The 22244-nt window shown below is 40.6% G+C and overlaps 1 protein-coding gene across 1 annotated transcript in view; it reads right to left on the bottom strand.

Annotated features, from left to right (window-relative positions):
* Window positions 1-18302, bottom strand: part of itga3b (integrin, alpha 3b) — a 38988-nt gene extending 20686 nt beyond the window's left edge. The window contains exons 1-2 of the mRNA XM_059325229.1: window positions 17974-18302; window positions 13-140 (exon numbers count right to left, since the gene is read on the bottom strand). Coding sequence (XP_059181212.1) covers window positions 13-140; window positions 17974-18164 — 319 coding nt within the window. The 5' untranslated portion in view covers window positions 18165-18302. The remainder of the gene's footprint in view (window positions 1-12; window positions 141-17973) is intronic.
* Window positions 18303-22244: the final 3942 nt, after the last annotated feature.

Genomic DNA, 22244 nt, shown 5'->3' with positions numbered 1-22244 from the left:
CATCATGCTTACTTGTGGTGACCAGGTCCATTCTGGAGCAGTCGCTGGTGTCTGTTGTGATGGGACAGGAGTAGACGGCACCTGTTTCATTGACATTTCGTAGAGATTGTGCTTTTTCTTTGGGTGCTCCTGTGAGAAGCCTGGATACAGACAAGACAGAAAGACAGGCAGGGACAGATTATTTGATTATATCAAAGCTTTGGCATGATAGAAGATAGACAACACAACACAGACACAACAGCAGCAACAAAAAAAAAGCCGGATGATTTTCCAGTTAATCCTTCTAGTCTAAACACGGAAAATCCTACAGGTTTCAGTTGTGGTAGAACTGAATATGAACATCTTGCTTCTGTCTGTCTGTCTGTCTGTCTGTCTCTCTCTCTTACACATACAAATCCTTGTACTTCTATCTTTGTGAGGGCTCTCATTGGAATAGTGAATTCCCTAGCCCATTAATGCCCAACCCTAACCCTTACATAAACTTAATTGTAACCTTAACCCTAAAACAAAGTCTGAACTCTCAAACAAGCATTTAAAGAATTGAGGACCTGCCGAAATGTCCTCACTTCACAAAAACGTCCTCAATCTGTAGGTTAAAAACATGTTCCGTTCCTCACTATGTAGGAAGTACAAGAACACACACACACACACACACACACACACACACACACACAAAGTGAGCCAATTCACGTGACCTGTGAATTAATAGCGGATAGAGTGGAGCAGTCAGAGCATGACCCGTAACAAGTCTGGGCACCACACGAACTAGCTTCTCAGTGATGGACCTGATGCTTTTGTCCACTCACCCAGACACTCCCTACATCAGCACCTTTTAACACAACACACAACTTTGAAGTAGAGGGATTACTCCCTCTACAAGGCCCTGTGCTGGGACACACTATTTACTGTCAGCACAAGATTTATTAGCTCCACTTTGTGGGCGGAAGGTGCAGACAAGCTTGTTTACAGTGTGTGTGACACATGGCCTGCTCTACTATGTGGGAAACAAAAGCATATAGCTGTGAAGTCAAAGTCTGTTCTTTTTATTCAAACTTTTAAAATGTCTTCATGCGATGCTGGTTTTGCGCTGACATGATGCTGGCAGTGGTGGAAAGTGGAAAGTGGTGAGTCAAGCCGTTAGTCAGGCTTGTGAGCATATAAAGTGAAGGGCAGCTACCCCCCTTACACGCACTGATAAGCAAGAATAAATACAGATAATGGGTGTTCACTAGAAAATACACCTTTACAGTAAAGTCATTGTGTCCTCAAATCAACGTCTCCTATGAGTCAACCAGTCATTGTTCCAACTTGATTATTATGTTCTCAGAGGTAAAACATGACAGAAGGATGAGGCACATTTCTTGATGTCTGAGTAAAAAAGACAATATAATCTTTACTGGCGTTTAGTGATTTCTTCATGCCAGAAATCAACTATGTCAGTCTATCATAGATTTTTTGTAAGATATCGTTTGTGGTGAGCCAGGCCCTCTCACACATTACTCACAGGATATGCGGTGAGTTTTCATGCTATACAAATAGTGAAACTGTGTACCAGGCTCCACCACCCCACCACAGGCTTTGGTATATTCATACCCGCACATAGACAAAATGCCCCCATGCCTACTTGCAATCTAATCATGAGGACGTCTCAAGAGCCCAGACAAAAATATTTTCTCTTTGATGTGTCACCTGAATCTGAACAGCCTCAGAAAGTTTGTCTTTGCATGGAAATAAGTCATGTGAGTTTATTTCCACTGCTGATCTTAGATCAAATTACCCCATTACTGATTTTAAACTTTCTAAACTATCTGGGAAATGCCAACATTTCTAATCTTAGTTCAGGAGTTGTGGCAAAGGTTTTGATCGTATCTAATCTAATTAAAACCTGGCTGAAAAGTTATTTTGACTAGAACTACAGCAAGTCTGCCTCTTCCAATAGCATCCTGCTGCAGAGCTACAGGCTCGGGCTCACCCCCAGCATGAGGAACCATCTCCATCACCAGGACCCATGAAGGGAAATCTTGTGTTATCATTTTTGTAAAGGTTGGAAATTAATTTGTGTTTATTGCACTTCCTTATCAATAAATAACATACACATGCCAGTCTCTTATATTGCGCAGTGATTTGTTTTGTTTTAGTAGCCTCCTGAGTTTATAGTATGTTCTATCACATCTATGCCACTGTTTAAATAGGATTATTATTCACATTTAGGCTACTTGTGCTGTACCTTTCTTAATATATTTATCATATTTTTAGACGTCATTGCAGTGTAGGCTACAGAGAAGATCAACAGGATACGACAGCATGTGTTAGTTTGCCACATGACCTGCACCAATCACAGCAAGATAAACATTACAACCTGAATATTATAATATAACTGTAGCTTCTAAAGTTAGGTAAGGTTTTGTTAAGAAGCAAGCTATGCTAATGATGCTAGCAAACTAATGGAATCATTAGCTGGTTACATTAAGCTTTTTAAAAAATTTTACTGTCCTTGTTTGTGTACATTTTTGTTTTGGTTTCTATCGTTGTCTACAATTTGTAAATCATTGTGTAACATGGCTAGCGTAAGCAGCACTCCATCTCCCAGAAAATATGTTGAGCTCGCTACATATTAATGTAATCATTTCAGCTAGCATTAACATGTTGCTAATGTTAGCAAACTCATAGATTCCTTAGCTAACATTAGCTAACCTTATAAATTACAGTCATATTGACATATTAATGCTGTATTTTTTTTTTTTTGCCTTGGTGCTATTTGTGGAGGTGATGTGGATTATTTAAACCCATGAACGCATGCTATTCTACCCTGATGATCGTCTCTGACTAACATAATTTCAGGTATCAATTCCTTTTCCAAGCATGCCAAGCATCTTTTGCTTCTTAAGTACACTATGCAGACTTTTACACTAATATCTTCCACTGATGCATGAAAAACAGACATCCTCCAGCCATAATTTGAAATAGAAAGACAAAATCATCCCTTCTTTCAGCTACCAGATGGGCATTATCAGCAATGAATCAATTATGTTGCCACAGTGATGACAACCAGCTAGAGCCAAGATGGCCTCTAAGGGCTTGCAGTTTCCAGTGGACTGGGAGGAAGAGGCCTTGGCTCAGGTAATCATTCAGTAATGTAGACAGCATCTGAGATTCCACAGAGCTTTGTAGTAGTTAGTGGGAATGACAGAGTGTGGAGGCCCCTTCTGTAATCTGCAATATGAGCATACATGTGTGTGTACTTCTGTACAACAGAAAACATGAGCACATGACCAAGCAGGTGTGTGTTTTCTACTACGTACTTCCATAGCTGTTAAATAAGAATTCACGGTCCCCCAAAATGTTTTTCAGCTGCACAGTGTCTCAAAACACTTACTTACAAGGTCAGCCATTCTAGTGGGAAAACCAAGCGACATAACCAAAGCATCTAGAAAGAGCATGAAAGAAATTGGGTCAACCCAGAGAATAAGCAAGACTGTAAAACACTTAGAGGCCAGGTTGTGTGAACTTTGTACAAACAGAAAATCCCATGAAGGATTGGGGCACAGAGTCCAGTTGTAATCACACATACTTTAGGGAGGTGTGGGTAACCTTGGCTGGCAGAGAGCTTGTTGCCACCAGAGAATAAGAGTTAGTCTAACCTGACTTTATACACATACTCACTGCCGTCTCACTGTCTCCTCAGAGCTACGTGGGTCACCTGTGTTTGTTGTGGAAATTAAACACTGCTGATTGACGCCATCAGCTTGGGTGAAGACAGTGAAGAGAGCTTTACAACTGGGGAAGTGGTATTTCCATGAAGGTAACGCTTGATTTAAAGGAACAGTTTCACATTTTTGGAAATACACGTATTCATTGTCTTGCAGAGAGTTAGATGAGAACATTAATACAACTCTCAAGTAAGTAGGAAGCTACAGCCAACCCAACTGTTAGCATAGCTTAGCACAGTGACTGGAAACAAGGGGAAACAGCTAGCTTGTGTTCAAAAGTAACATAAGCTAAAGCTCACTAATTGACCATGTGTGAAGTTATATCAACCTCTGTTTTTCTAAAAGGCTATCTATAAAGTTATAAAGAAATTATGGAGGTACCTAGGCTTTGTTATTCAAGATCCTGTCGACCATATAAGGAACTGAGACCTGCCCATGTGACTCCTATGATCCAGCCCTACTGCTACTCTCATCAGTGTTTTGTGCTACCTAAAGTTACTGTTTCAAGGCTGTGTTAAGGTCCCAATACCCTAAAATAACAGCAAAGTTAATAAAACACTGGACTAAGCAGGCCAACAGTCTCGGGGAATCCCTATCTAGTAATCTATCCCTGTTAGCTAGGTATCTAGTTCTGGCATTTCTAATGTCAAAAAAGCAACTCAGGTAGTTCACAGAGGATTTTGTTGTTATATATTCCGCTTCAAACTCAATAACAAGTGTGTGTCACAGAGATGGGGGTGATGTTGGAACTGGGAAGACTTTGCTTTAAAGGCTGCTGGCCCAGATGGTGTCCAAGGCTGCTCAAGGACTGTGCTGCCTCTCTGTGTCACTGTGTCAACCTCTCCACAAGATCGTCAACCTCAGTCTACAGTTGGGGCAAGTGCTGGCACTTTAGAAAATTTTCTGTGTTGTGCCGGTACCAAAAACTTAATGACTACAGACCAGTAGCCCTCACTTCTCACATCATGAAGACCTTGGAGCGGCTGATTCTACGCCTACTGAGAGCTGAAGTCAAAGACAAACTTGACCCCCTGCAGTTTGCATACAAACAACACATCGGAGTGAACAATGCTGTCCTCTACATGCTTCACTGTGCCCTTGCTCATCTGGAGGAAACTCGTGCTTATGTGAGAATCATGTTCTTTGATTTTTCAAGCGCATTCAACACCATCCAACCCAACATACTCAAAAACAAGCTCACAGAGATGGGAGTGGATCTTTCCTCCATCTCCTGGATCACAGATTACCTGACAGGAAGACCACAGTATGTCAGGTTGGGGAACTGTGTTTCTAGGACATTAATGAGCAGCACAGGGGCTCCACAAGGCACTGTTCTGGCTCCATTCCTGTTCACACTGTACACAGGGGACTTCAAATACAACTCTGAGTCCTGCCACATCCAGAAGTACTCAGACGACACTGCTATTGTGGCGTGTATCAGGAATGGACAGGAATCTGAATATTGATAAAAGCCTTCAGTGACTGGAGTCACAAGAACTATCTCCTACTGAACACCTCAAAGACTAAGGGAATGATCATAGATTTCGGCAGGTTCAAGCCCCCTCTTCAGCCAGTGAATACCTGTGGGGTGGACATGGAGGTGGTGGCAAGTTCTAATTATCTAGGTGTATACCTGGATAATAAGTTGGACTGGTCCCTAAACACAGACGCTCTCTACAAAAAGGGGCAGAGGGGCTCTTTTTCTTCTTGAAGCTCAGATCTCTGGACATCTGTAGTAAGATGCTGCAGATGTTTTATCAGTCTGTGGTGGTAGTGTGTTGTTTTATGCTGCAGTCTGCTGGGGAGGCAGCATCAGACACAGAGATGAAGGCGGTTAGACTGGTCTAAAGAGCTGGTTCTGTGGTTGGAGCCAGGTTGGACACACTGGTGGTGGAGCGATGACCTGTCAAGATGTTCAAGGCCATCCTGAAATACCCAGATCATCCGCTACACAAAACCTTAATGGACCAAAAAAACAGCAGTGGACGGTTCCTCTCTCTCCGTTGCAGGACGGAGAGATTAAAAAGATCCTTCGCTCCTACAGCCATCAGGCTGTCTCATTCTAACAGAGATTCTACCAGACTAAATTAATTTCCCCTCGGGGATAAATAAAGTAATTTTGATTTTGATTGATTTTTGATTCCTTATATAACCAAAGCTTTGGACCAGACAAGATAGACTTGGTCTTGCCCAGGTGTAGTAGAAGCCTGTTGTCTGATAGCAGGGTCTCCTTTGCTCTGATATTTCAAGTATTCTATGTTTATGTTCATGTGATACAAATATCACTGAGTCGTTAGCATATAACATTATATATTGTTTGTTCAGCACAAAAACTGTCCTTCATGTCACATTTCTCAGATGAACATGTCTCTCAAAGTGTGAATAAAAAGCTGTTTTTCAGATTGGTCAGGTAATGTGAGGCGATTTGAAATGATTTCCTAAGTCTTCTCAACTCAAAGTTAAATAACCAACGATTGCATTACAAAGAGTTGACTCTGCCATGACAGCACACCTCATATCCTGTCCTGTGTGCTCTCCTCCTATCTCCCGCCCTGCTCATCACCTCCTCATAAACATGCTGTCAAAGGCCCAGGGAAAGGAAGGGAAGGGAGAGGGGAGGGGGGCAACCTGCAGCTGCATTCCAACTCTGAGGACATGTTGAAATTCGCCCCTTCTGCCTCACAAGTGATCGGCTGGCTAAACCAAACATTTACTGTGGCGAACACACCCAGCCAAGGTGAGCGTGGCCTGCATTCTTCACATCTGGAGTTAAGGAAGAAGAAGGGAGTTGGATCTACTACTGTATATTCACATCAGTGGTGCTTGGTTAAACAAACAGGGGTCAGCTTATCTAGTCACTGCCCACCACAGCTCCTGACAGCGCCCACAAACCCAGAAGCGAGGGAGTGATGGAAGAGGAGATAGAGGAGAGCACAAAGTAAACAGACATGTGTCTATAAGAACACAAAACAACACATGTAGCTCTCTGGTAGTTAATTAAAAACTGAGCCATGCCCTCGAAAGCTCCCACCCCCACCTGACTGATCATGACTCATCAGCAGTGAAACCAGGAAACCCAACTTAATTAAAGGTGACTAAAACCTTTTGGATGACATTTTCTCTCCATCTCACAGGCTTTTGCAAGACTAACAAGAAGAGACAATGTGCAGGGCCAGTCAGTTGTGTTTACGGAACAACGGAAATGTCTCATTCATCTTCATCTGGGCCCAGTCTGAACAGGAGTGTGATGAGACACATGATATATGTCTAAAACTGGCACACTACTTTTCACCCGGCTGGCCCTTGCCTTACATGTCTAGCGGTATAAATATTTAAAGAAAGGTAAGTGAGAGAAAGTGGGTGACAAGTAGACCAAGTGTTATAGCTGCTGCAAGTGTGTTTGAGTATGTCAGCCTTACACAAGTGACGGATCACCTGTCCAGATAAGGCTTAGGGCAACCAGTTTGTTGCAGGGTGCGGCTGTGGCCCTCAGGGCATAGAAAATGACAAAAGCTTCAGCATTATGTTAGAGAACCTCAGGCCCTCAGCCATGCAGCTCTTTCAAAGAAACTATGAGGAGTTTTTAAACTTAGTTTTTAAGTTTTTGTTTTTCCACCACTTTCACTCCTTCTACAAAACTATAAGTTACAATATATATTATTACAACACCAAAACTCCAACAAAGTTATGTGAACAAACCATGATTCTGTACTACTACATCATGTAGAGAAGCCAAAGCTTTTCTGTTGTTGAAAATGTGTTGCCTCACACCATTGCTGTCAGGCCCATTGGAAACGAGTAGACACAAGCAGATATTGCCCCTGGTAACAAGGTGTTGTTACATGAGGATACAGTGGGAATGATCAGTGCTGAGGAGATTCAGGGATGTGAGGAGTTTAAGAGAACTGTGAGGGTCAAATGTGTGCTAATGATGTCATCTCCAACACTCTTTATAATTTTTCCAAAATTAATTGTTAGATTGTGCAAAATACTTTTACACTGCTCAAATTAAAAACGAAACACATACCTGCAGGCTTCAAAAGGGTGTACAGGGAGTTACCCAGCCAAAAAAAAAGAACAAAACTATAAATTAAAGCTATTTATTAAACGTTCACCAACCCTCTGTAAATAACCTGCAAATGTATGTGCATAACTAGAATTATTTTTTTAAGTTGCTATTACTGTATTACTTTACCTTATATTATTTTATATATGTATATATATATTTTTATTTTTTATTTTCTATTTTCAATGTTTTTTTATGTTTATATATACACAGTCGCTCATAAAGTTGGAATAAAATATTTTTTACCACTTTCTATGAAATTATTGTGACAATATGATTTATTCTTGACAGATAAAGCAGATATCTTCTCAAAACTTTATTAATCAATCTCTTCCAAACATATCACAATGAAAATTAAACCACAAGTAACAGAGGATTGTGTCTGCAGGGAGTTGTGGATGATGACTGTTGGCGTGAATCAGACATTTTCCTCACTGGCATTACTGTCATAATCGGGAAAAAAGGTGTGTTGTTCCGCGTTATCATCACATGCACACACAGGCTTGCCGAAGAACATAAATGAAAAAAAACAATCAAAATATGAGTCAAAGAGGTCTGTGTAGGTGTGCATCAACCCAAGTGATGGAAACATCACACGTGGGGGACCTGGTTCGAGATCACCAAGGTACCACGTACAAACAAGGAGCAGGCACACAAAATGCTATTAATCCTCACCCTTAATCCTAAATCCACTAGGCACACACACTCACCTATACTGCTCCTTCAGTATTCTTCAGGGTGGTATAAATCTATTGCACTACAGTCATATTGATTCCAAGGAAACATCGCCACTTCGACCCACTAAGCAAATAAATGGAGATAATATTGAATGCAGTGACTCAATTTGCAGATTGAATTAAGCATCAGGACAAGAGCAGACCAGGGCTGAGACCTTTTTATGCTCTTGTAATGATGTAATGACTTCACTGAGGACGGTTGATATGATAGACATGTCTCAGTGTGGTCCGCCATTACTGTGCTGACTGAATGGGGACAAGAGGTCACGTGATGCGGTTTCACTGTATTACAATAGCATTCTGATAAATTCAGTCCTTTGTACTTTCAGGAAACACTCTCACAAAGCTGTAGGTGGGGGCGAGCAGGCACATTGCTATCAGACTATTCACTGTAAGCACGCCTAGTTGTTGACTATGTGAATGAGTGTGCACATACAGAACGTGGCTAACAGATGCGTCCTCTCCGGACAAACAGTGATACATCAACCTGAACTAAAGCCGTTATCTATGCTCTCTTCAAAGCCACCAGACTCTATTAACAAAAACAGTGATTTTACCTCGCAGAACACAGGAGTTTGTGGTCTACCACTGCATTGATAGGTTTGGATTACACTGTAAAAAAAGACAAACAGTAGCTACTGAATAAAATTGAGGCAACAGATTGCACGCAATATTATTTATTAAATCTAACTATGTTACAAGTTGAGTTAATAACAACTAAACAGGAAGTGTTAAGTGTCAATTAAAAACAGACTAATTCTATTGTGTTGGATTCATTCAAAATTCTCTTGATTTAGAATTACATACACATAAAGATTATATTTAATGTGATCAAAATAAGTAGATTCTATCTCAAACATTTTTATATTAAAGCTACTTAAACAACTGCCTCAAAATCAAGGACGCATTTATTTTTAATACATTTTATCAAATATATTAAGTAAAATTAAATGACTACAGAATAATTTATTACAGTGTATTGTGTGACTTCAGTGTTTTAAAGAGTAACAAACACAAAATGAAAATGGTAAGAGGGATTAGACTACAGTGTTGCTCTTATATTGAGACATATCCTCCAGTATAACTGCCAAATGCTGTAAATTATTAACAAAACATGCACAGGGTAAAAGGAAGTTAGTCATGAATTGTGGGCACACCTTCAGTGGCAAACCAGGTGCACACCGCTGAGGCCAATTGTATTAAAACTGAAATTTCACAAAACGGTCCATATTGTGAGATACAATCAGAATACTGATATGTGTTTTTGTTTCCAAAAGTCACAGTTCTCTGAGCTCACTGACTGTCACTCAGTTCAGAGCTAAGAACAAGGGAGCTTTTTTTTTTTTTTACAGCCTGCCCTCTCAGCTCTGTCAAGTCTTCTGAAGCTGTTTTCAGCCTTGTGAGTCTCTCTCACACACAAGAATAAGAATTAGAAAAAAAGGAAATTCTTCCATCATTGTGACGAATGGTCATTTAGCCACAATGGGAAATAATGGAAATGAAAAACAATGTATTCATTCTGTTGATCAAAGGAGCAATGGAACAATTGAATAGAGTAAAATAAAATATCAGTTTCAACCTGTTCTTCACAGACACACACACACACATACTGGTCTAATCTCAGCTGGACAAACATCCTGTTTGAAGACCACCATCTGCCATTGGTGAAACAGTAACAAGAGTGCAAACTCATTTAGACCCAGTGTGACAAATTAAACATGGCAGGTCATCCCCTGATAATAAACTAACTCACTTTTCATTAGCAACGAGTAAAACCTCGTCTGACAAGGACAATGTTATTTTGGCTTAAGTCTGCTAACTATGCCCAGCCAGAGTCTGGTGTCGCTGGATGAGTGATGAGAGCCAGACTGGCGACCCGCAGTGCTGCAGATGCAGACAGCACAACGCTGCTACACACCATTAACACACATGCACAAACATGCAAATCTACCAAACTGCCATGGAGAAAAACATACAAATGCATGCATACAAACAGGACTCCAAGCCTGGACACATGTTTCTAAGTGACCCCACACCAGCAGATACATCATGCAGAATCCACAAGAGACTTGCAGTATCAGTAACAGCATTGCTATTAACATTTTGACCCCAGCTGTATGTAAGTGGGGTGAGGGGGAGTGGGTGGTTTACAGGTGGACTACCTCACAGCTGTAATGGAGTAGACAGAACTGTTAGCGTGTCTGTTGAGTGCCAAGATATTACTCAGCCTATATAAAAGCAGCGCAGGTGTGTGCATGAAACATCTGTTTTTACCTGCTGAAGCTTAGAAAAAGTCCAGAAAACACCACTGGAGCAGACAGCCTTGTCACGATAACTACATCTTGTTTGACGATATATTGTCCAAGAAATAATTTTGATACATTTAATTTTAAGACAATTCAATGCCACTGATATAAAAAAGCAAGAACACCCTATTTAAAGAGCAATGAACTTTGGATTATGTGTGTGTTTTGAGGAGCTGACCCGCCTTCGGTGAAACTTCACAGAGAGCAAAGGAGAGGACAGAAGCAGTGCAACCAGAAGTGACTGCAAAACATTAGTTTTTTCTGTTTAATCGTAGAGAAACCCTGCTTTTTAATGGTATCTTGTTGGCTAAAATGTTGGGACATTGTCATGTACAAAAATCTTATTTTTTACACAACAGCAATATCGTACAATAAATCAATATGACCTCGATCACTTTTGCTGTGCTCGAGAAGTTGATATTGTAGTTACTTTGGCAGGACAAGGAGCAGACATTTGTCTTTATCTAACATATATTTTAAAGTCCCATACTGTAAAAATTGAGGTTTCCATGTTTTTTTCTATGTTAAAGCAGGTGCAATAAATTACTGTTAAAGTATTAAAAGAAGCTGTCTTAAACAAGCTGTCGGGACTCTTGTATGGTTGTGATTTCACAACTATATGAAATATAGATAGGAAGTGCCAATACAGTCATTCACCAGCTGCAATGATGGTGATAGAGGGGATATAAAGATTTAAAGAGATAAGCACTAAAGGGGAGTGTTTCAGACAGAGGTCACATGCTGGTATATTCAGTCAGTATGAGAAAAACAATGTGTTTTTTGAACATTACAGCATGTAAACATGTATGAAACTGAAAATTAGATTAAAAAATCCTCTTTAATTCTATTGTTTTCCTTTGTCAATAAACTATATAACAGGAGACATTTTATAACATATTTTCATTACATTTTTTGTATTTTTCTTAAGGACAGACAACGAGTTACCACATTCACTGACTTCCACATACCAAGTGTAAACCTATACTTCAGGATCACTTCTCCTTCAAAGATGAAAAAAGGCATAAAGAGGGAAAGGTATTGAAGCATATAGTTTTTCTAGCTGCAGGTAGCCCTCATTAGCCCGGAGGCCAGCTACACCAGCTTCTTTTCCAAGCTGTTTGAGGGCATTTGTACAAGCAGGGGAGAAAAGGGGGATCTCTTACAGTTTTGTTAAGATAGAAACAGTCTTCACTGCAGGTATTTCCAATGAAAGCCCCACCATAGAGAATCTCCTCTGTGGAGATTAGCAGGAGGCCCGTTGTCCCGCTGGGATCCATTTCAACATGTTATTAGAAGCCGTCATTCATTCTGCTGCTACACAAAATGCAACCCGTGCCATTACCAACTGATTGGATACAGCTAATAAATACCATACAGATTAGGGCCAGTCACTATGGACACACTTGCACTTAACTTTAGTGAGGTCTTGTACAGTTCCAGTGGCTTGGCTTGGACTCCAACAAATTATAAAGGACTTAAAACCATGTGTAATGTCTGGTTCACAACACCTTCAGAATTTTCTAGTTTAAATAAAGAACCATTATAATGGGCTTAAAAGCTATAACTAATGGGTTCATTAATGTTTAATAAATCATGATTAATGCTCTAAAGATCTCTATAGAATTAACAGTTAGGCAACTAATTTTGGGTTGCCCTAATGTAAAAAGCCCCATTGGCAGGTCTGTATGCTCATGGGTTTCTCTATCAGGTCAAACATTTTGTCTGCATTTGGAAATGTCAATAAGTCTTATAATAAGATTTTTAATAATAGGTAAATCATAAGGTTTTTAATAACCAAGTCTGCAGTCAAAAGTATAAAGGGATACTTTTTTATTTTTGTGAAGAATTTTTTTTTCTCATATGCCTCCATGATGAACAAAGAGTCTAAAAACAGAGCAGTCAGACGAGTAGCTTAATGTACAGTCATGGAGAAAATTATTACACCTTTTTTCTTCAATTTCTTGTTCATTTTAATGCCTGGTACAACTGAAGGTACATTTGTATGGGAAAGTATAATGATAACAACAAAAATAGCTCATAAGAGTTTAATTTAAGAGCTGATATCATGACATTTCCCATGGTTTTCTTGATAATGATTTTGGTTATTATCAAGAAAACCATGGAAAATGTCATGATATCAGCTCTTAAATTAAACTTGTATCAGTTATTTTTGTTGATATCATTATATTTGTCCAAACAAATGTACCTTCAGTTGTATCAGGCATTAATATGAACAAGATATTGAAGAAAACAAGGGTGGTCTAATAAGTTACAAACAAAGTTTATTATATTTATCATGTGACTAAGAAGGGGTGTAGCAATAAATATTACATATACAGTATTTATTTTAGCTCATTATGCATTAACATAGTCAAAACACCATTGTGTTTTTCATGTACTCTAGTTAGCTATAGATAAATCCTTAAAAGAATTAAAAAAAATGATGTGCATCTCTATGGGATAGCACATCCTCAAGAATCAGGAACAACTTTCTGCTGGCTCTCTTGTAATACATGTATGAGGTTATAAAGACAACACAGGATTGTTATCTGGAAATGTTTCACCGTGGCCTGTCACTACTTCTCTGATAGACCCACTTCAGAGACAGAAAGCACTCACACTGCAGTGAGGGGGGACGCTGGAACACAGCCAAGTTGGACATACCCACCTGCATCATTTACATTAGCCTGTGCTACAGCGTGTCATATAGCACAGCGTTCAAGACACTTTATCCAACCGTTCAACACAAGTTTTACATGGAGTTGAATTTTGGGCTAAACAATTAATATGAAGAAAAAAAGTGCAATATCCAATTCACAGACAGGGCAGTATTTGTTAAAGGCAAAATATGTCTGAATGAAGTATTGTTGTGCTTCAGAGATGTCCTGGTCTACATACTGTATTCTAAAAAATAGAATAATGATGAAAAATGATCATTCCCTCCAAAATTGTGAATTTTATCACAATTTTAATATCAGCCAAGAAAATTGCAATGAGTTACATTTTTTTAATCTTCATGTCTTTCCAGGACATTATCTCCTGTATTTAACAAACTAAAGCAAAGTATTTCAGTGCTAGAGGACGACTATGCAGGTTCTGTATAACGCCCCGTCTCCATCTGCTGCGTCATATTGACTTTGTGGAACATGAATTTGATTTTGGATTCAGGTGCTAGTTCATCAAACTCTAGGAGGTTTGAGGGAAAGCAGATTTGTGCATGTTTCAACTAAACATCAGTCTGTGTGTCTTTAAACCTTACAGCAGGTTGACTAGTTTAATCTGTACCTCACAGCAGAAAGGGGAAGGCCCCGTCAAATTAAATGGCTGACTTTCATGGCCTCGGGCCACTACAGTCAGACAGGGATGAGCTGGAAAAGCAAAGCGCACTTCAACTCTGATTAAATATTCATCAGTCAGACGAATTAAATTCTTCCTCTCAGGTCGCAGAGGTTCCCACCCATGAAATGAATGAATCTTTGTCTGCTGAGGGATGAACAGAATAATTCTGGAGGGCTCGAGTGTGTGTTCCCCCAATAGTCCCCAGAATCCCTCACTCCTGTCTTGTCTCAACCTGAAACCTGGCAGGTTGTGACTGTGCAGAGAAGGGTAATACATTCCAAGCATACCATGGGGTCAGGGGACTGGAAGAGCCAATAGGTGGCCAGCTGACTGCCCCGTCCCTCCTCCCTGCTACAGAGAACAAAAAAAGCCCTCTCAGGGAAAATCTCTCGGAGACCTTAAATGGGTGATTCAAAGAGAAGGGGGGAGTGGAGTTGTGAATGCCCCGTACAAATTGGCCTCAGGTAGCTTTAGATAATTCAGGTGCAGCCCTTCCTAAAGAAGAAGCAATACTGGCCAACTAATTGGCTCGTACCCCCCTGAATTGAAAAAAACATTTATTAAATTGCTTCAACCGAGCCAAAATACTTTGCTAGATTCAGACTAATTAGGTAATAGCCTACATCTTAAGAGGTTAAGGAAAAACTTTATTGCAAGACTGGGAGTGGAAACCCCGTTTATCCTGGACTCTGTTTGACTCATACATGCACAAAGAACGGCCACTTTAAACATCGTACATGTCACGTTTATAGGCAGAGTGCCTGCATTTTTCTAATATTCACACTGTAACTCGCTTCAATAATGAGGAAACATGTCACAAAACAGCTCTGTGGTGTGGTGAGACAGATCTAGGGCCACAAAAGAAGCCAGACAGCACAGAGGAAACAGACAGCGCTGTAAAACCAGCCCAAGTCAAACATGGGACGCACCATCAGCACATTGTGATGCGTCTCTACAGAATCACAGAGTATGTACACAGCTACGTTTGATCACTTGAGCACGTCTTCACTCAACAATGGTGGCTCCACTGATTACAAGCTGGCTGTTGACATGAGATACAAAGTAACACTGTAAGGAATATGTATGCTATTATTGGCATTATGTTTTGCTCTATCTGCTTGGCTGATGTCAAGCTAGCACAGACAACAAGATTTATAAAATACATGTGTTTAGGGCTGGGCGATTTGGCAAAAAATTTGGGTAATTTCATATCTTGCTAATGATATATCACTGATTTCTGGTTTTTCAATAACTATTTAGTTTATTAAATGGGGGCAGCAAATGTAATATGGATATAAAACAGCTGATAAATATGGGACTGGCGGCCGACATTAAGGGCCATAATAATTAATACATGTACATCTTGGTTTGAGTCATCTGCATGAAAGATGTACATAGCCTTCATAACCTCACCGATTATAGAATTGGTTATGATGACTATAGATAGTAGATTGTACTGGATTTAGACCTGCTTTGCTTACATTCTGTCACTGCAATGTAAAAGTAAATGACATGTAGAATAATAAAGTTTACCAATCGAAAATATGCCAGCCTATCCGTGTTATCTCGGGGGTGTGCACAGCTTCTGAAGAGATTATTTCATAATCCATTATCCCTTTCATGTTGTACAACAGAGAAACTGTTCCTACATAAGCAGCCACGAACACGAACCTACTTCCAAATAGGCCTACAGTGTGGGAAACTTTGAAGATTGTTTTCTGGTCCATGTCCAACTTTTTGTAGTCAAACCACATCCTAACAACAGAGGTAGCACCCCATTAAGGGACGAGCCCTCCTTGATTTGGTTGGAGTGAGTCTGGGACCTTTTGGTAAAAAAAAATAGATATTAAAATGCAGTTTGCTGACAACTTTATTGTTTCAGCTTCTCAGCATTGGATCGTTGATTGCAAATATTACCATAATGCAGTTCAGCCTTTCGTTTCAAACGATGCGGTCGAAACTATATAGATAATATAGGATGGACATTTGATTCTGTTTTGACGATATATATGGTCATATCGCCCAGCCCTACATGTATTCTCTTTTTAAAGCTACTGTCTAAATGCTAAATATAATGCTAGGTATACTGTGTTATAATTAGCGAGATTAGAGAGTGGTATTGATCTTCTCCACTCAACTCTCTGAAACTTTACCAAAATGTATTACACTAGTCCATTAAACACAATCTAGAGGCCTAAAATGAGTCCTTAATTACCAATTTAAAAACTGCAATATAGAACTAAACCAAAATTAGCTTAAACCTTTTAGTTAGCAGTGGTCTGATGAGACTTTTTACAGCCTCCTTGTCCCCACAGGCCTCCAGTCTCATTACCATGTGGTCCCCTTCTTGGGTTGCAGCCTGTGGACAGTGACTCCATCCCTCTGGGGACAGGGCCAAGATGGCACATCGATCAAATGTCAGCTGGACACTAGTATCCATTCTATGGACTAGGGGGAATTTCTGTAGAAATTAGGCGGATAAACGTAACATTCAGACTCCACTGGTGACAACACAGAGGAAGTGGGCCGTGGTTTGCAATTTTCTTTCCTGCAATACCCATCAAAGCAAAACAAGGACACAGATAAGAGCAAGTTATGGACATGCTGTGTGATCATGGATGCGGAAGGATGAGGGGGGCCACTGTAATTGGCCAAGGGAAATCCTACACTAAACAATGACACAGTTTGAGGAGCTTTCATTAAAGAAGCTACACATAGGGAAATGTGTCACACACATTCTTAAACATCAACTATTCTGAAAACAAAAAGCATCATGTAAATCCTCCCAAACACTGTTAACCCCACATGAGCGTTCGTGTCTTGGTAATAACAACCTACAGTGTTACAGGCCAATGAACACCTTTATTGCGAAACACAAACCCACTTGTGTCTCAGCTGAATGTAATGGCCTCGGGATAGGTGAAAAAGAAAGTAGAGCAGGCTATGTTACGGCTTTCTGTGCATTCCATTATAGATGTGTACCGATATCGGCACAGAAGTGACAAATATGGGAATCCATGGCTGATCCAAAATTACTTTTTTTACCCTCAAGATTCTTAATTTCATGTCACATGCTGTGACCTTAAAAGAGTCAGCATGTGGATTGAACTCCACAGAATAGGAAAGCCCCAGATTGAAGTTGCTGGGCCTGTCTTCACCTGTCCCAGCTGTTTCACCTGCAGCTACATGTTTCATGCAAAAGACAGAAATTATGGCATTTCTAACTTTGTCAATTATGCACTTTGAACCAAAAGATTGAGTCAAAGTTGGAGAATGGCACTTGCAATAATTGGATGACTTAATGCGTTAGACGTACATGACAGCTATAAAATAAAATAAAAATGTAATGTGTGTTTTAAAAATGATAGATACTCATTTCATGTTTTTAACCCCTGCTTTCCAAACTAAAAAGCAAGAAACATTTTTTTCACTCCTGCACGTTCAATTGTTTCATCAAATCTTTCCCACGACAGAGGCAGAAACATGGCAGTGCAATCTAGAAATTGTGTTGAGACTGAAATACATTTCGCAGAACTGTAAACCGCTCCACTGCCTTTTAACAGGTGGTTTCTTTGAGAGGAACTACTTTATGTATGGATAAGGAAGTGTCTGTTCCGAAAGGAAACCTTTTAACAAGTAAGCGCAGTTTATAAACAGGCCACAGGTGCTTCAACGCGGCTTTTGTGCAGTAAGTGGGTGCAAAAAGCGGATAAAATGGTCGTTTTTCCTTGCGCCACCTGGTCTAAAGCAGGTGCGTAGTCTGCGTATTTTAATGGAGTATTTATTTTCTTAGACATGCACAGCTGGTAACTTACATGTACTTTTTGGAGCCATCCAGCAGTTGATGCAGAGCTACTGAGAATCCAAAGAAGCTCCCTTTGGTTTTTCCCTCCTTGATTACAGGAAACCGTTCATCTATGTTAAATCCACTGCAGGTTTGCGTCCCGTGGTACACTGCCAAAACAGCGCAGAGCAATAGTCTGGGAGACATGTTTAGACTGTTCATGCCTCGCAAGTGCAGTGGGTTTCCCGCAGATCCACGATCAGCGTGGGTCCGGAGCGGCAGTCTCCCGAAATGAGCTCCAACAGGTAGGCTGCGCTTCACAGAGAGCTGCCCATTGAGCCGGCTGCTGTCCCCCCTCCTTCACTGTGACTGTCTAGGTGTCGGAGCCTGCCTCCCTCTGCTTCTCTCTGCTGCCCTCCCCTGCTCTCCTTCCTTCCTCCCTGCCCTCCACACCCATATGAAACAAGTGCACTCGCTGCATTCACACTCTGCAGAGTGTGGTTAGCTGTGTGAAACCCCCGTCTCTCGCCTTTTCAGCCCTCCCCGTCTCCGTTTCTCTCTTTCACTCATTTGTTTATCACCTGTTCTTCCGGCCACAATAGTCATTTCAACTTTTCACAAAAAATTACCTGGTATTTTGCAGAATGTGACACCTTCATCATGTGTTTATAAACGTTTTAGAGTTGCTTTAAAATCAGAACATGGTAAATACCATGTTCTGATTTTAAAGCAACTCTAAAACGTTTTCTTCACTACTGTCTCAGTTTAATATTGATACCTCTTTATGAGTTAAGCAAACATCAGCAAGAGTTGGCTGTTTTACTAACAGTATTCCTAATTGGTCACAGGGTCAGATGTCCTGCAAAATCGTGACAGATTGCATATTGGAAGATCCAACAGGTCCTCCAAAATGATCACATTTTTAGTTCCTACCCTCTAATATGACCCACAGGAGCATTTCTTAAACTAGCACCCCTATGACAGGAAAACATATTGTCCTCATACCGAAACGGATTGGTTGAAATTTAAAACATGGTGTTGTCAGACAATCAAACAAACAATCATGGCTTGGTTAAGTTTAGGAAACAAGAGTACATGGTTAGACTTAGGAAAAGATAGTTTGGTGTAAAACAACTACTGCCAGATGTGAGACAGTCACATTAGCTATGGTAGTTACATAGTAGATATAACAGATACACTAGTTACATAATATATGTAACTAAAAATAACAACTTTGATAACAGCTACATAAAGCTCTTTATCATGGTGCTCATGGAAACACTTCCACACTTTTGTCCACAGGGGGCGCCAAAATCAACACAAAAATGAAAGCTCTTGTAGTTGCTTTAATCACATTCTAATGAGTTTATTAATATATTAATTTCAGTAGTTCACCCTTCCAGCATGAAACCCCACAAAGTGCTGCCATTAGCTCCAAATGCACATTAGATTATACATGTAAGTTAGTGATAGTGCACTCTCAACAAACATTACAACTGTGTTACTAATGCTTCTGAAATAATCCTGTCTGCTGTTTTGCACTTATCACCTGCAAGAAAGAGCACACAAATGCCTTTTCAAGCTGGTTAAATGTATAATTGCGTTAGCTAAGTGCAGGATATTTTGCGTTAGAGGGACTACATTATGAGTGGCAGGCCTCTTGTCAAAACTCCTCGAAACAACTTATAGACGCATGGCCCGCCCTCACATGAGCGCTCTTGTGACAGCCACCCCCTTCCTGCCTCGCTCCACTGCCTATACCTCAAACTTATGGCTTCCAATAGGCAATTCATTAAACCCTTAATCCCCTTAGAGAGTTCACAGAACAGGCCAAGGTTTTTTAAAGCATCCTTTCCTTTCCGTGAATCTCCCTCCGCCCCTTTTTTCTCTATCTCTCTCAGGAACCCCCTGGTGACGAGAGACCAGCTGCAGCTCCATCTCCTCCCTGTTTGCTTGTATCTTCACAGCAATGTGCGATCTTTCATCGTGTCTGCGTTATTGGCCGACTCCTGGCTTACATCTGGCATCGCTGACCTCTCCTAATTGATGAACTGAGCTCCCACTCTGCATCTCCTCACGCTCCAGGAGTTTCTCTCACCCCGAGGTAATCTCTCCTCCATTCCCAAGTGGAATAATGCTCGATGGGGAATGTAGTTCACTCGGCACATTCCACAGGCCGACTGAGTGCCGCAAGAAACACTGTCTGTTCTGTATTTTTGACACATTCTGTTCATGTGTTCACAGGTCCGTAGTAAAACCACACACAACTTCCTTTTTGATACCAAGAAACAAGAAGCAAAAGTATGTGTTTAACAAAACAGACAAGACAGATTACTATCATCAGGTTGAGGTTCATTCCCCAAATCGTAATGCAACACAATATTCTTAGCTGAAGGTCACATCTCCGTCTGTCGGTTAAACCCTGGACTCTAACATGTTTCCATAGTTAATCCAGGCTTAAGCTTTGTGTTTGCATTATCTTTTTATCTAGCAAGGGAGTGCTTTTTAGCCCAAAGGTGAGCGCACAACATGCCAGTGTATACAGTATCAACATCCTGTTGTTGCCTTATCAAGACATGCATCTGTTACAGCACTGACATAGAACAGATCCATGCGATCGTCCAAATAAAGACCCAGCTTGACCGCCTTAACTCAACACAAGACAAACGTCCTGAGAGCAACAACAGCCAAGCAATCTGACCTCCCCCGTTATTTTGCTCTATGTGATCAGTTCCCATGTATAAGGGCACCTGATCCTTCACCCCTCTGGGTCTTAGAGCCAGCCTTTTGACATCTGAAAAGTGTCACTCTAGAAAGGTGACAGCTGATACTGACAAACTGCACTCTTGTTAATGGCAGAAAAGGATACACTACTGAATCAGTGTATAAGTGCACCGATGTCCAATTGTTCAAGCTGGAGCAGGCAGGCAGGTTTTTCTTTTCTTTTTTTTGGATGTTGTTGGGCAATAACATAATTACCTTGATGCATATCACAATTCAAGTGGTCTGAAAGACAACTAGACTTCTGCAGCAACTCTATACTCTGTTTTCAGGCTTTGGCCAATCACAGGTCATTTCAGCAAGAAGGCCTTCCGATTGGCTTTTCTATAACCGCAGATGTGCGGCACGTCCCTTCCTTCAGATGGTAAAAGGCCTGATTCAATGGCAGAAAATCCTTCAGAAAACTGCAGACACCAACCAAAAAAATGAAGACAAATTTAACAAAAAGAGAGTTTAAAAAGTAAGGTCTGCAATAAATATAATAAATCCTGCATCAATATTGACAAAGAATTTAAGAGATGGAGAGAAACTAATGATAATAGTTTAGACTTCTGGTAACCTTAGCCAAAGGCTCACGTTTTTTTGTAGCTGTGAGCTTAAGACAAGCTCACAGCTAAGATTAGCAGAAAGCTAACTCATTGGCAACATTTTCTCTCAATTCAGTTTATCCTTCTACTGTGGCCAAGGGCTTAGCTGCAGTCATGGCTACGGTTAGCAGAAGGCTCAACCATTAACATTTTCTCTCTATTGCTGAAATCGAGAAATTTGCTGATGTTGGCACATGTTTTATTTATGTTTTCATGTTTATGTTGCTGGCTAGAGCCGTGAATCACAATAAGTTGTAAATAAATACAATTCCCGCAATATAACAGCATCAGGATCACGATTGCACTGTAGGAAGTGTGTTTGTCTGTATTTGTTTGGTGAGGGCCGAGTGGGAGAGTGTATTTTCTGGAGTTGCATAGTAATGAAAATTTACATTTTGTACAGAAAGCTGTATCTGATAACTTTTCCCACAAGATCAGTGAGTTCACTTTCAGTCCCTGCCCGGCGTTACAGTAGAGAAAGAGAGAAAAAAAGAGTTCCGGCCTTTAAATGTGTATTCCCCAGACCCAGCTGTAAGCCCACACCAGTCTCTGTGAACCACGAGGACAAAGACCCGAATGCAGTTGCTGCTGCCCCCGGAGTCCCTCCAGCCTTAACCCACACAACACACATGGAATGTAATTAGCAATTTATCTCCTAGTTTCCTGTTTTTTTCTTTCTACCAAACCCACCATACTGTTTAAAAAAAAAAAACAGAATTCCCTCCCATTCTCATTATTCCTATGTTTTCCTTTCTGCCTCGTAATATCCATTTAATTGGGAGGGGGTTAAGCCTACATGCTTATAACATCTTCCCGCTCAACTTTCCTGCAGCTTTGTGGCTTGTCGTGTATCCTGAATGGCTCCACAGAATCTTTGAAACAGTGCTGAGGACTGATGGGACGGGCTGGGTGAGTGGGGTGCTGTGTGGAGTTC

The sequence above is a fragment of the Centropristis striata genome, chromosome 21, assembly GCF_030273125.1.
Source record: "Centropristis striata isolate RG_2023a ecotype Rhode Island chromosome 21, C.striata_1.0, whole genome shotgun sequence".
NCBI lineage: Eukaryota > Metazoa > Chordata > Actinopteri > Perciformes > Serranidae > Centropristis > Centropristis striata.
The sequence above is the reverse complement of the archived record's forward strand: the minus strand, read 5'-3'. Positions and strand labels throughout refer to the sequence as shown.